The sequence below is a fragment of the Salvelinus alpinus genome, chromosome 29 (assembly GCF_045679555.1).
Source record: "Salvelinus alpinus chromosome 29, SLU_Salpinus.1, whole genome shotgun sequence".
Classification (NCBI taxonomy): domain Eukaryota; kingdom Metazoa; phylum Chordata; class Actinopteri; order Salmoniformes; family Salmonidae; genus Salvelinus; species Salvelinus alpinus.
The window spans coordinates 45,928,742-45,944,194 of NC_092114.1; the positions used below are offsets into that span (position 1 = coordinate 45,928,742).

The 15,453-nt window shown below is 45.4% G+C and overlaps 1 protein-coding gene across 11 annotated transcripts in view; it reads left to right on the top strand.

The window, feature by feature from the left end:
- The window catches only part of LOC139559081 (ubiquitin-associated protein 2-like), a 48,922-nt gene extending 34,371 nt beyond the window's left edge, over positions 1 to 14,551 (top strand). For 4 of the 11 annotated variants that reach the window (XM_071374767.1, XM_071374765.1, XM_071374771.1 and 1 more), the window contains 17 exons: positions 682 to 883; positions 1,123 to 1,403; positions 1,657 to 1,826; positions 2,019 to 2,118; positions 2,329 to 2,365; positions 2,701 to 2,890; positions 3,000 to 3,066; positions 3,194 to 3,520; positions 3,752 to 3,853; positions 4,078 to 4,131; positions 4,345 to 4,426; positions 4,790 to 5,010; positions 5,310 to 5,415; positions 10,027 to 10,143; positions 11,564 to 11,634; positions 11,789 to 11,992; positions 12,160 to 14,551. In XM_071374767.1, coding sequence (XP_071230868.1) covers positions 682 to 883; positions 1,123 to 1,403; positions 1,657 to 1,826; positions 2,019 to 2,118; positions 2,329 to 2,365; positions 2,701 to 2,890; positions 3,000 to 3,066; positions 3,194 to 3,520; positions 3,752 to 3,853; positions 4,078 to 4,131; positions 4,345 to 4,426; positions 4,790 to 5,010; positions 5,310 to 5,415; positions 10,027 to 10,143; positions 11,564 to 11,634; positions 11,789 to 11,992; positions 12,160 to 12,258 — 2,430 coding nt within the window. In that variant the 3' untranslated portion in view covers positions 12,259 to 14,551. Of the gene's footprint in view, positions 1 to 681; positions 884 to 1,122; positions 1,404 to 1,656; positions 1,827 to 2,018; positions 2,119 to 2,328; positions 2,366 to 2,700; positions 2,891 to 2,999; positions 3,067 to 3,193; positions 3,522 to 3,751; positions 3,854 to 4,077; positions 4,132 to 4,344; positions 4,427 to 4,789; positions 5,011 to 5,309; positions 5,416 to 10,026; positions 10,144 to 11,563; positions 11,635 to 11,788; positions 11,993 to 12,159 lie in introns of all 11 variants that reach the window. The other 7 variants (XM_071374770.1, XM_071374776.1, XM_071374774.1 and 4 more) reach the window with 5 other exon arrangements.
- Positions 14,552 to 15,453: the final 902 nt, after the last annotated feature.

Genomic DNA, 15,453 nt, shown 5'->3' on the forward strand with positions numbered 1-15,453 from the left:
TCGTCTTATATTATCTCCAATGTATCGTCCATGCAAAAAACCTGTGTGATTAGGATGAATAATATCCGACAGTCTGTATTCCAAGTAAGGCTTCTCTCAAACATGTTCTTTAACATCCGTTTCTTTATCCAATGTCACGGCTTTTTCGTCACTCATTTCGAGGCTCCCCTTCATCTCCTTTATTTATTTACTTTAGTTCAAGTACACCCAATTTATCATTTATTGATTTTTAGCAGAACGGTTTCTACTCTTGGCGTACCAGGTGGTGAAAAGCATAAATCATCGGTGTCTGTCGAGGAATCTTGTCTTGGAGTTTGGTTCTCCATTTTTCTTCCTGGTTCCTTTCCAACATGTTTTGGCCTTGACTGCGTTTGTATTATTTATCAATTAACTTCTCTAGCCTGAATGTTATTGCCCACAATTAAATAGATCAGTGTAGTGCTCCTATTTAGTCCGTTTTAGAGATAATGAATATTGCGATTTCTCTTAACTCATTTTGCACTGCCATCTTCAGTCCGCCATCACTGCCATAACCTTACGAATGTTTACATGTCCTCGTTAGTAAAATGTTGGTATCGTGACAACACTAGTTCTAGCAATAAACCAGCACAGCTGTTCTATTCTGTTCGACGCTCATTCCTGAAACTTGCAGGATTTCAGTTCCTCTTGCTTCCATTGCAGGTGAACATGCTGCGGAAGGGCTTTGGAGAGGTGGGGGACCCTAAAGGAGGCAGTACAGGGACGACCAGCGGCTCCCAGTTCTTGGAGCAGTTTAAGACTGCACAAGCCTTGGCCCAGCTGGCTGCCCAGCAGTCCCAGACAGGACAGCCCAACCCCACCCCCTCTTCCTGGGAAACCAACTCCGCAGAGCTGGGCCACTATGGTAAGAGGAAATATACAGGGACCATGGGGACAGTTGGTATGGTTAAGTAAAGCAGGGGGTGTACATAGTGGCTAGACTAACTTGGGTTTACAGAGCTTTTGAAATGCCTACATTATATTTTTCTGGTTATGAAGAGGAGACATCTTAAATGCCCTTATGCATGGTTCAGAATTTGATGTTTTATAGCTGTCAGGTGCAGCCCCTACATTCCTTTCTCCCATCCCCTTCTCTCCCCCCAGACAGCAAGGCCCAGCCAGAGCCTCCGGTCCACAGCCCCTTCACCAAGCGCCATCCCTACCAGCCCACCACCTCCGTGTTGGACGCCTTCCTCCCCCCTCCCTCACAGGGCAGCCCCTCGTCCCACATGGCGCCCCCTGTGTCTGCCCTCCCCAAGATGGCGGTGCCCTCCTTGGGGCACCAGGTGTCCCCTGACTCATCGGATGCCCAGGGTTCCAGCCCCCTGCCACTGCAGCAGCACAAGCTCAAGCAACAGAAGAAGAGGACCTCCATCACCACCAAGGTAACCGCTCAACACTGATATAAGGACAATGTAAACTGAGTGAATGGCTGGTCATGCTCCGACTAATTTCTAATTATTTTCGATAGGTAACAGTTGCTCACTCGCAGTGAGCACGAACAGTGAGCACACATTCACTTTACTTTCATCACTGTTAGCCTAACCCCTATGTTTTCCTCCCTACCTCTGCTTACCTTTTGATAAATAATTACCTTGCTTTCCCTGACGTTAACCATATCTTTATATTTTATTCCAGATCCCAGCGATGGCGGTGGAGATGCCTGGCTCGGCAGACATCTCTGGGCTGAACCTGCAGTTTGGAGCACTGCAGTTTGGCTCTGAACCTGTGCTCCAGGACTACGACAGCGCCCCCACCACCACACCAGGAAGCCAGGTTCAAAACAGCCTCTACACAAGCCCCAGCTGGTGAGCACACATCAGTCATACCAGACACTGCATAATTGGTGTAAGATATGAGTCGTATACAGCTATAACACTACACACACACACACGTGTGGGGCACCAGTGTCAAAGTGGGCCCACTTTGACGCTGGACCCCATCTCTTTTCTCAAAGTAGCCCATGGCTTTATCTAATCTCTCTGCTTCTTGTCCTCCAGTGAGGCGATTCCCTCCAACCCCAGTCAGATTGACATGTACGACCAGAGGGCTCCCCAGGCCCGGCGCTTTCCCACCCCTGTCTCCTCCCCGCAGAAAGAGGCGAGCCTCCATTCATATTGCTCTGCCTCCTTGAGATAAATTCCTCTATTCATATTGCTTTGATTCTTAGAGAAATACAAAATAAAGCAATTTCTGTTTTTCACTTTTCTTTGATTGGCTCCCTCCCCTTATTGAATAGCATGTTGCTATGGAAACGACTCCCCTAAATTACTGTACCCTAACAAGCCCACCTGAACTTGTTTTTTTCAGAATGGATTCAATACAATACAGACACATTCTGTGGAAGGTGAGTCATTTTGGTAGCTGTGTGGGTTTGCAGTGAAGGAAGTCTAAATATGTGGTGTTTATGGCCAGCATGGCAACCGTGTGAGTGGTAATCCGCTAACATGCATTGTAATGCATTTCCTGGATGTAGGTTAAGTACTCGGGAACCATGCCTGTTATTTTGTGGTCCTCTATTTGTATTTTACGGCTATTCACCCAGTGTCCCTAAAAGGGGATACAGTTTGGAATGGCAATCTGCCCTATTAGACAGTGTGTATTCTAGAGCTGTCGTCCATCTGGGTTGATACTAATCCCAGACTCTTTCTCTCCCTCTCTGTACTTCCTGTGTCTGTCCAGCTGCAGCAGGCTCTGCAGTGTCTGTGAAGTCGGCCTCTGATTCGGCCACGCCTGCGTCAGTCTCCATGGCTACGTTGACAGACAGTGGCTCAGGGCCCGTGTCCTTGTTGACCACATCCAATCAGTTGTCGCACAGCGCTCTGGGGCACAATGAAGACCTGCCCCCGAATACCATGCCTCAGCACAGCAAGTAAGATGCCACCCTGAAGGACTAATTTGAAGAGTTTGGATTGTAGTAGTGCCAGTGGATAATGGTTCTTTATTCAACTAATCTGATGGATGATCGTTTGTTCTTTCAGTTCCCTTTCTACACAACAGAAAAGTCTTGCGCCATCCCAAGTCCGCACATCCAACACCAGTCTAATGGTGAGTATGTGAGAGAAGAGATTGCATTTCCTGTGATGGATGCATCAAATACTTCTTAATCTAACCTAGTATTTAATCTTGTTTATCATAACCATCTCCTCTTCTCTCCATTCATCCATCCTTACAGCACCAGAGCATAGAGGACTCCAGCTTGCACTCTTCCTCCTTCCCTTCCTCTGTCTCGGTGGTCCCCTCTTCCTCGGTACTCTCTTCCTCGTCGGTGGTTGCAACAGCTCAGCAGGTCTCCATGGGGGCCCCTCAGCCCTCTTCAGTGAACATAGTGTCTCAGTCAGCCCCCTCGGGCCTGGGCCCCGTGAGCAACCTAGTGGCCATGGGCCTCCACACAGTAGCCTCCATGGGACCTCTAGCCGTTGCCTCCGCAGCCATGTCCACAGGAGCACAAGCCCAGGCTATCGCTTCCTCCGCCTCCTCACGCAGCTCTGCAGTCTCCTCAGGTTAGACATGGATTGTTGGTAAAGGGAGTGCGTCCCAAATGGCACTCTGTTCCCTATATAGTGCACCACTTTTGACTGGAGCCCTATGGTCCCTGGTCTAATGTAGTGCACTATATAGGGAATAGGGTGCCATTTGGGATGCACTTGGGGTCTGGTTTAGATTTGAGTTCTTTTCCTAATAATATAATTTCCATCCTATTATTTCACATGTTTTTTGTCTTGTTTTTGCTGGTCTCTTTACAGGGAAAGCACCTCCTAACCTTCCTCCTGGAGTGCCCCCTCTGCTTCCCAACCCATACATTATGGCCCCCGGACTACTGCATGCCTACCCTGTAAGTACTCCTCACGGTCTCTGTCGACTAAACCTGCCTTTAGGTCATGGAAATCCTGAGGTCTATCGAAGTGTGACTGACTGCTTATATCTGCGCATATCGTCATTCTATATTCTGTTTTTTACACTTTCTAAAAGTTCAGATTTAGTGCTTCATAATGGTATACTGCAATTGGAGGGAAATTCCCAAAGTAATTGTTTTCCCCCTTTTGTCTTGTTTCTCAGCCTCAGGTGTATGGCTATGATGACCTACAGATGCTCCAGACAAGAATACCATTGGTGAGTCTAAGCTATCTGGATGTAACCCATCCATGCGTGGACTGGCCAAATATGACTTTTGTTAGTAACTAGCAACCGCTAGTTATTTACAGACGTGAACAACTGTTCTTGGAACTCATTTGTTTCCAGGAACTTTGCGATGTGATGCAATGGGATATATAGTCTCATAATCCTTTTGTACTAGTAAAAACTGAGCCTCTTCTGTCTTCTCAGGATTACTATAGCATCCCGTTTGCCACCCCCAACACAGCACTGACTGGCAGAGATGGCAGCCTGAGCAACAACCCTTACTCTGGTAAGCACCATTCTAACCTCCATCTATGGTGTCTAACTCTACTTTCCTATTCTATGGTCTATGTACAGAGTGCTAACACAGTGACAGGAGCCATTTGGTGTTGGGAACAAACACGCCCCAGTTGACCCTGACCTGCGTCTCATGTCTATGCAGAGGGACAGTGGTGCTAAAACAATGTGCAGCTAGCACCAGATAGTCAGACCTTATTCGCCGTGACTAACTGATCTCAATGACTCACCCACCCATTGCTTGAACACAATGGAAGTCACTTTTTCTCACTCATCCCCCTTTCACTCACTCTTTTCACACTTTACCTTATTCTTTGTTTTTTCTCCCCCCCCCCCCCCATTCCCCTCCGGGCAGGTGACTTATCAAAGTTTGGTCGAGGTGATGCGTCGTCCCCGGCGCCGGCCACCACGTTGGCCCAGCAGACGCAGCAGAACCAGAGCCAGACGCACCACAACACGCAGCAGCCTTTCCTCAACCCAGCGCTGCCCCCAGGCTACAGCTACACCAGCCTGCCCTATTACACCGGCGTGCCGGGCCTGCCCAACACCTTCCAGTACGGCCCCGCTATGTTCCCGGTGAGGTTTCACATGATTTGTCTGGGTGTTGTTTTGGATGTTTAAAAATATATATATATTAAGTTTATGAAGTATGTTCTCCTGATACATGTACAAATGCAGTTTGTAATATGAATTGCGAACTGTCCTAATTTATAATCGGGACGCAAATGTACTGTCAACAGTTTTTCGCTTTAATTGAGAGAATCCAGTATGCTGTAAAAGGAATTTTAAATGGCATGTGCTAGCAGCTGATTTTTTTGACATATGTTAGTCAACGAATTATATTAGTTTCACCTCTAACCTGTGTGGGTTTCTAGGTGGCCCCTACCTCGTCGAAGCAGCACGGTGTGAACGTTGGAGTCAATGCCTCGGCGACTGCCTTCCAGCAGGCCAGCGGCTACGGTTCCCATGGTTACAACACTGGTAAGACTCACACCCTGTGGAACGGCATTTGTTCAGGGGTCATTCGGTACACTGATATAATGGCTATCTACACTACATGCAACTGAAAGTCAGTTTAGTTGACAATGTCTGCTTTCACTTTTATATTTAATAGGCATCTCACATTCAAAGGTTTGTTGGGTTTGATGCAACATTTGCCTGTGCCTAAGGCTGACATTGCCCACATTACCAGTCTACATCAACTGTTCTTCAACATGGCTAGTTGATGAAACGGCATGAACTCCAACCTTTCTAATCAGGCATGCATAGCCACAGCAGGGTTTCCGTTAGCCAGTAATAGCCGGCTTTTGGCTGTTCAAAAATGGAAAAGCTGACGAATAAAATTAGCACCGCCCAATTGTTCGGGTGATGAAAAATCCCATTGTGAAGTAATGTTTTAGCCTATTCATTGATGTAAATTTGACCGGTCATGCTAATTCGGTCTGTGGTCATTTGCATAAGTATGTGGAATTAAATTGGCATGTGAGTGGATATTCATTATGTATCACATGCGTACAGAGCCTTTGGGTGTAAAATCTGTCAGACAGCTCTTTTATAAGCCCGCTCATTGCGCAACAATTCTAAATGCAATCGTGTGTTAAAAATAGTTTTTGGCCCACGATTTAAGAGCTATTTTTATTTCTCAACTGGCAATTGAAACACTCTTTTCATTCACCATTCAAATGCATAGGCAACCACTTAGCATTGAGCTGGAGGCAGTATGCATTTTGAAAACAATACTTATTAATACTTATTATTTTAATATGCCATTGAAACCAGTAGCCTATTTCTCTCATGTTCTACTGGTTTTCAACTTTCATTGTCTGGTAGCCAAATGCACATTTGTACGTTGCCTACTGCCATGTGCGCATTACTGCTCTAATAATGTTAAGAAATAGTTTATCAACATTTTAAGCTAATAGTTCTGATCTGTTGCATCAGATTCATTGCTTTAAAAAAATATATATATACAGTGGGGAGAACAAGTATTTGATACACTGCCGATTTTGCAGGTTTTCCTACTTACAAAGCATGTAGAGGTCTGTCATTTTTATCATAGGTACACTTCAACTGTGAGAGACGGAATCTAAAACAAAAATCCAGAAAATCACATTGTATGATTTTTAAGTAATTCATTTGCATTTTATTGCATGACATAAGTATTTGAACACCTACCAACCAGTAAGAATTCCGGCTCTCACAGACCTGTTAGTTTTTCTTTAAGAAGCCCTCCTGTTCTCCACTCATTACCTGTATTAACTGCACCTGTTTGAACTCGTTACCTGTATAAAAGACACCTGTCCACACACTCAATCAAACAGACTCCAACCTCTCCACAATGGCCAAGACCAGAGAGCTGTGTAAGGACATCAGGGATAAAATTGTAGACCTGCACAAGGCTGGGATGGGCTACAGGACAATAGGCAAGCAGCTTGGTGAGAAGGCAACAACTGTTGGCGCAATTATTAGAAAATAGAAGAAAATAGAAGAAGTTCAAGATGATGGTCAATCACCCTCGGTCTGGGGCTCCATGCAAGATCTCACCTCGTGGGGCATCAATGATCATGAGGAAGGTGAGGGATCAGCCCAGAACTACACGGCAGGACCTGGTCAATGACCTGAAGAGAGCTGGGACCACAGTCTCAAAGAAAACCATTAGTAACACACTACGCCGTCATGGATTAAAATCCTGCAGCGCACACAAGGTCCCCCTGCTCAAGCAGGCGCATGTCCAGGCCCGTCTGAAGTTTGCCAATGACCATCTGGATGATCCAGAGGAGGAATGGGAGAAGGTCATGTGGTCTGATGATTCAAAAATAGAGCTTTTTGGTCTAAACTCCACTCGCCGTGTTTGGAGGAAGAAGAAGGATGAGTACAACCCCAAGAACACCATCCCAACCGTGAAGCATGGAGGTGGAAACATCATTCTTTGGGGATGCTTTTCTGCAAAGGGGACAGGACGACTGCACCGTATTGAGGGGAGGATGGATGGGGCCATGTATTGCGAGATCTTAGCCAACAACCTCCTTCCCTCAGTAAGAGCATTGATGATGGGTCGTGGCTGGGTCTTCCAGCATGACAACGACCCGAAACACACAGTCAGGGCAACTAAGGAGTGGCTCCGTAAGAAGTATCTCAAGGTCCTGGAGTGGCCTAGCCAGTCTCCAGACCTGAACCCAATAGAAAATCTTTGGAGGGAGCTGAAAGTCCGTATTGCCCAGCGACAGCCCCGAAACCTGAAGGATCTGGAGAAGGTCTGTATGGAGGAGTGGGCCAAAATCCCTGCTGCAGTGTGTGCAAACCTTGTCAAGAACTACAGGAAACGTATGATCTCTGTAATTGCAAACAAAGGATTCTGTACCAAATATTAAGTTCTGCTTTTCTGATGTATCAAATACTTATGTCATGCAATAAAATGCTAATTAATTACTTAAAAATCATACAATGTGATTTTTGGGATTTTTGTTTTAGATTCCGTCTCTCACAGTTGAAGTGTACCTATGATAAAAATTACAGACCTCTACATGCTTTGTAAGTAGGAAAACCTGCAAAATCGGCAGTGTATCAAATACTTGTTCTCCCCACTGTATGTATGTTGCCTAGACCTACTGGTTGTACGAATTGTCCCAGGGTCTGTCTGGGCTATTTCTTTCTAGACAAGCTGACCAATAGAATAAGTACACTTTACTGCTATGGGGGATAGTAGTTAGACATATGCTCATATGCGGCACGTCCATAAGCCTAGGGGGAAAGTCTCAACAGTCGGCCTATCTTATTGGCACCAGCGGAGAGCATCCTTGTTCAACGCAAGTAAAAAAAAAAAAATGACAATCATTTCCTCCAGTTTAGATGAATGTCATATTCTATTTCTCTTCTCCTCGTAGGCCAATTATATGGTCAAAGTTGTGCTAATTGTTATGTTTGCCAGTGTTAGCCTACTCTGCTATCCTGTAATTTGTCGTATAATTTTTTTTTTTGGTAATGTCTCAAAGTGTAGGAGAGTTGCATGAAATGTGTTTCCTGTGCAACGAGAGGAACATATCTGCTATAGCACATGCTCAGCCATGCATTGAGCAGTCTTTTTTTGAGAACAGTGCGTTATATTATTAGCCGAAATAATGACTGTCCAATCTACTCATCACATTACAAATAGTAGGCCATTTTACATAAGTCGGTAAATACGATGACTCATGGAATGCTTTTTTTAAAGGTGCATTTTTATGGTGAAAATTTGCTTCCCCAAACTTGGAACTCACGCGCACCTATGCATAGGCTAGTGATTTTGCTGTTCATTGGCTGAGGAAAAGTAAACGTGGACAATTGTTCTATCAAAGTGCGCGGTAAGGACACACGTCATTGCATCTTTGACTTGAATGTTATTTTAAGATTAATTGGCATAATCTGTTTGATTTCTGTTGTTTTGAGCACTTAAACTTATTTTTTATTACAAAAAACACAAGGAAGGGGTAGCATTAAAGTATTAGAACATGAAGGACAAACAATACAGCATCAAGACTATCAAACATGTATCAGTCTTTCCGCAACAGAGCCATCCTTGTGTGAGGGTGCGTGTGCATGATGGTGATATAAAATATGTCAGTTTCCTTTTTCATGATCACAACCTTGTGAAACCCGAACCCTCCAAGACCCCCCCCCCCCCCCAACAGTTCCCCAAGAGCTGTCCCTCAACCATTTGAGACCCCCCCCCCCCCCCCGGAAGAAGAAAAAAATATATACAATAGACTCCGTTCCCCAAGAACCCCCCAAGGCACCATTTTGAGCACTGTTGGTGGATGCTTAAACAGGTTATGCACCCAATGCACATGTCGCCATCTGAATTTCTCAAATGTCTGGTCAATTTAAAATGCTCCTGGCCAAATGTCCGGCGCCACATTTTCATAACGGAAACCCTGAGCCGCAGTCACTGTTGACCAGCTGGTATGGAGTTGTTTCTGTTACTTGGAGACAAACTGCCTGCTGCCTCCGTTACCATCAAACCATTCGAACGACACCAACCCTGAGTGCTGTCTGGTATGGGACCAATATTGATTATTAGGTCGAGGCTCCTTTTGATTTATTTCATTTTTGTGCGTTTGTAAGACTTTTCGAACACTTTTCTGAAATGGGAGTTGTATGATTCTGCAACTCCTTATTCTTTTGAATGGGGAAGGATGTATAGTTTACCCTTGTACCTTTTTTTTGTTAGTTTGGTCATTTGTTCTATTTCAGTCGTTTTGGAGTTGAAAAGTGGACTGTATCGATGGCCCTTCTACTACATATATTTCAGGGGGGTTAGGGTGGTGGGTGTTCTGTTGCTTTTGCCTATCATTGCTTGCTTCTGCTCATTCAACAACTGGAGTTGGGCTTCCGGCTACACCCTCCACCTTCCACCCCCTCCCACATGGAGGTCATCTTAACTTCCATCTCTCCACCTCTATCCTTCCATCATCCTATCTCTCTCCCTCTATCCACTTGGTCACACAGCACCTTCTGCTATCTGCACCACCTTCTGCTTCCTGCCTCCACCCCGCCTGACACCCCCTAACCCTGCCTGGTGTGTCTAACGCTGTGGGCTGCGTCTGACTGTTTCAGGCTATGAGGATATGGGCCAGGCTTCAGGGAGTGGGGATTTCTGTAAGGGTGGATACGGCACTGCCGTGGCCGCCGCCGCTTCTGCACAAAACAAGCAAGCCAGCGGGCCTGGAGTCGGTGAGTGCCGCCACACGCCAACCCTCACTTCCTCGCGCCGTCATCACCTCCACCCTCTCACTCATCGCTGCTTACCGTCTGCACCACACAAATGCCTGTTATGCAGTCACCCGCCACCCTCTGCCTCCATGCCCCAATACTACCACTTAACAGTTGTGTAGCCCTGGTCCATGCACACTCTGCTGCCAGCTTTCCACCAACGTGTGCTTGCTTAAATGTATGTGTCAGCCGTACCTCTCTGACCGTTGTCCTGTGTGGTTGACACAGGATACACACACCAAGGTTGGTGAACGAGTGGCACAATGGAGGCCCTGCCTGTTGAACTGCCATTCTCTGAAATGGTGACAGGAGACTGGGGTGTGAAGGTATCATGTTTACAAAGTGATACTCTCTATATATTTTGTCTCAACTACAGCAGATAAAGGGAAATGTATTTTTTTTTTTTTATGTAGTTAAAGTGAATTTCCTGAGTTTGATGCTAATGCTAGGTAACGGTAAACTGGACTTGTCGTTTGAGTGACCGCCGGAGGTTAGAGTCTCGGGTTTTAGTCTTTCTGTTCTCTGTGCCGCATATTTGTTGACCCTGTCCTGCGTCTCCATGGCGATACAGGGGGACTAACCTAACGCAGCAGGCGTAAAAGAAACGCCTGCGCAGGTTGGACGAAACCGGAAGCATCAGGTTCAGGCTTTTTGCCTCTTCTCTGCTTTTCCCTTGAAATGGATGCTTCCGACTTCCGAGTGCAGTGGGACAAGTGGTGTGCTAGAACAATACGTAGCCGCCACCAGATAATCAGACCCTCGTCGCCATGGCTGACTAGAACTGATACACTGCCACATCTTTCTTTGCATCATCCTCCTCTTCTTTTTTTTTCACTCCCATCTCATTCTTTCATTCTCCTGCTGCCTTTTTCTTTACTATCCTTCCCTTACATTGATGCATCTGATTACTGTTTATTAGCATCTAGTGACCATCTTCTTGAAAAGTCCTGTATTGCTCCTATACACCCTTGTACTGAGTTTTGATCCAAGGTGTGTAGATAAGAGATGGGTTACCTGGCAACATCACAAAATCAATGCGCATGCTTCAACGGGGCAGTCTGAGTTGTAGGAGCAAATCAAACCATGTACAAGGAGTCCTATAGGATCGATAATGGTGTAGGAGAAAATCATGTAAAAGGCATTATTGCTATAGGAATGGTATGGGAGCAAGTCATGTACAAGCCTTAATGTTTCTGTGTGGAGTTTCTCACCCTGCACCTAATTAGAATGTGATGCATGTTTGACAGAATTTCCATTCGAAACTGCTGCCTTAATCCTGGATCACTCTGTGGATCTGACTCCCAGGGGTTTTCTTGCCTCTCCTGCAGGGGTTGTAACCTGGTGAAGTAAATGTGTCCGAACCCCTTTGTTTCCTCTGCAGGAGTCTCGGTGACGTCAAGCAACACCGGTGTCCCAGACATTTCAGGGTCTGTTTACACAAAGACACAGCAGGTGAGAATAATGCTATTAAACACTAGAATACAATATTATTTTCTGAAACACATGGAAAGGATATGAAAACCAGTGTCTGTATGTAGAAAATCAAGTGTAAAATCTGCAGACTAGAAAAGACGGGCGTCCGACTTTGTTGTGTTAATCCTTTCAGCAGCAGTCTTTTGAGAAGCAGCAGGGTTTCCACGCTGGTACACCGGCAGCTTCCTTCAGCCTGCCCCCGGCCCTGGGCGGCGGTGGTCCCATCAACCCCCCAGCTGCGGCTGGTTATGCTCCAGCCCCCTTCATGCACATCCTGGCACCGCACCAGCAGCCCCACTCGCAGATCCTGCACCATCATCTGCAGCAGGACGGACAGGTAGTGTGTGTGTGTGTGTGTGTGTGTGTGTGTGTGTGTGTGTGTGTGTGTGTGTGTGTGTGTGTGTGTGTGTGTGTGTGTGTGTGTGTGTGTCACACTATCTTGGAGAGAAATAGTTGGCACAGAATACCTTGCCTATGGTCTCTTCCTATCTTCTCTCCTAACAGAGTGGTGGCACTGGACAGCGCAGCCAGAATGCTTCGCTTCAACAGAAGACCCAGATCAACAAGTCTGCATACAACAGCTACAACTGGGGGGCCAACTAACACCCGCCCATCATCCAGCCCCCTGTCCCGATGTCTGACAAAGGGGGGCATCCTTCCCCACAAAATGGTCTCCATATAACCCCCTCTCTCCTACAGTGATCCCATTCTCTTGGCTCAGCACACCGGCAGTACTCACCTCTGCCACGGGTGGCGATGTGCTGAGGGAAAGCACTAGTGTGGCGAGGAGAGCATGGGGGCAGTCTTAAAAAGAGAGGGGGGCGGAGTTAAATGGTTATAGTAACAGATCGTTAAGAGCTGATTATTGAGTGTTTGGAATTTTGTATCGTGTTCAACCCCCCCCCCCCCTTTCACTCTGTTGTATGTAACATAGAACTGTTTTCTAAAAGAAATAATGTTTTTGTTTTTACTGATGGGAGGAACAAAGAAAAATCTGAAGGTGGGGGACAGGCTGGCTTTCTATTTCTCCCTTCACCCCCTTATACTTGGTCAAAATGTACTGTTCCCACCCTAAACCCAAACGCAGATGAACTTTTCCTTGGTTTCCCATTTGGTTTTTACAACATTTTAGTTTCACTAATGGTTTCTCTAAATTGACAGGAGCTGTGAAGTTTATTTTTTACCATAGATATATAGATCAAGATCTAGATATAGATATCTATATTGTGTGTGTACACTGGTCCCTCAAACTGATACCAATTGAAATGATTTCCCATTTTATGTTGCAAATTAGCTTTACCCATGATTTTTTATTTTTTACATTTGTAGATTCTGCAGTACAAAATTGTTGTACGAGAGGCCAGAGCACATCCTTACCTATGTGTTCGAGTTATTTTTCTAAACCCCTACACGCTCACTCCACCACCTGTTCCCCCCCCAATATATTATTAGGAAACCTGCAGCAATGATTACTGATGGACAAAATGTTACTTTTTTTTGTCAGTGATTTTCTTTTTGTACTGTATGTTTTTTAAATGGATGGATGAGTGTGTGTGTGTGTACATATACACTACATGGCCAAAAGTATGTGGACACCTATTCATATTAATCTATTTAGCTATTTCAGGTGTATAAAATTGAGCACACAGCCATCACTCCATAAACAAACATTGACCGTAGAATGTCCTGTACTGAAGAGCTCAGTGACTTTCAAAGTGGCACCGTCATTGGATGTCACCTTTCCATTAAGTCAATTCGTAACATTTCTGCCCAGCTAGAGCTGCCCCAGTCAACTGTAAGTGCTGTTATTGTGACGTGGAAACGTCTAGGAGCAACAACGGCTCAGCCGCAAAGTCGTAGGCCACACAAGCTCACGGGGACGGGACCACCGAGTGCTGTAGCACGTACAAATCGTCTGTCCTCAGTTCCCACACTCACTACTGAGTTCCAAACTGCCTTTGGGAGCAACATCAGCAGAACTGTTCGTCGGTGCTTTATGAAATGGGTTTCCATGGTCGAGCAGCTGCACGCACACAAGCCTAAGATCACCATGCGCAGTGCCTGTGTTAGCTGGAGTGGTGTAAAGCTCGCCACCATTAGACTCCATAGCAGTGGAAACGTGTTCTCTGGAGTGATGAATTACACTTTGCTCTCTGGCAGTCCGACGGACGAATCTAAGTTTGGCGGATGCCAGGAGAATGCTACCTGCCGAAATGCGTAGTGCCATTTTGTAAAGTTTGGCGGAGGAATAATGGTCCAGGGGTGTTTTTCATGGTTCGGGCCCCTTAGTTCCAGTGAAGGGAAATGCTTAACGCTACAGCATACAATGACATTCTAGTGCTTCCAACTTTGTGGCAACAGTTTGGGAAAGGCCCTTTCCTGTTTCAGCATGACAATGCCCCTGTACACAAAGCGAGGTCCATACAGAAATGAATGGTTTGTTGAGATCGGTGTGGAAGAACTTGATTGGCCTGCGCAGAGCCCTGACCTCAACCCCATCAAAACACCTTTAGGATGAATTGGAATACCAACTGCGAGCCAGGCCTAATTGCCCAACATCAATGCCCGACCTCACTAATGCTCTTGTGGCTGAATGGAAGTAATTGTTCTAGAATGTAGTAGAAAGCCTTCCCAGAAGAGTGAAGGCTGTTGTAGCAGCAAATGTGCGACCAACTCCATATGAATGCCCGTGATTTTGGAATGAGATGTTCGAGCAGGTGTCCACACATACTTTTGGCATGTAGTGTTATCACACACACACAAGTACTGTAGTCCTTGTTTGTTCAATGGCTTTCCCCCTTCTCAAATCAGACTTGTTAGCTTTTTTGTTTCATGTTTTTTATTTTGTAAAAAATATATAAATATTAATTAAATAAACAGGAAAAATACATTTTCATCATTTTGGCTTGTATTGTGTGGCTTGTAAATACAGCAGTGTCTTTTTCAATTTAGTCAGCTTTACACGGTGGTGCCCAGCCTTGGTCTTGGGGCTGTCATTCTGCAAGTTTCCCTTTATCTCATATTTATTTATTTTTAGTATAATTTGGTTGAATACAGTTCAAAAGACATGAATTGAAGGGAACCCTCAAGGACAGCCTTAAGTTAACAGGATTGGACGTCTCTGCTCTGTAGTCATCCAAGGGGGTGTGCAGGGCTGGGTTGTTACAGCAGTATCAAATAATACATTACTCTGTAGAACTCTGCATGGTGCATACTTGGTGCTACGGAGACCTTAATACCACCACACCGGCGGTCACGAGGCATGACTGTAGTCAAATTCCACGTGACCTTTTAGTCCTGATAATTAGGCTTCTCCAAGCTCTGCTGCTGATGGTCATTAGTAGCCTAGCACACTTGCTATCTGCCTGGTACTCAGCACTTGTCTCTAATCCCTCTGACAGCAATGCAAATGTAATCGAAAATCGAATCAAACACTTCATGAGAGCTCATGTTGCGCAACATTTTTATAGGCTATGCAATTGCGTGAGAGAACCGTGATGGCCTCTTTTAGGCTAGGCTTACTATATTTCTCAATTTTCCAAATATTAAGCACATTGCTTCTCTTTGCAACAGGAGTATAGCCTGCCTACTTGGCTGGCATGAAAATTAAGCACGGGAAAAGCGTCCTCCATTCGCTGTTTAACTTCTCTGGGATAGGGGGCAGCATTTTCACGTTTGTTTCAAGACCGGTGTATGGAAATGGTCCATTCTAAATCATAACACATTATTTTGTATATGTAAAGACTAGATTAAATCAAAGTCTGATGGGTGACAATATTATCCTATCACTTGTGAATG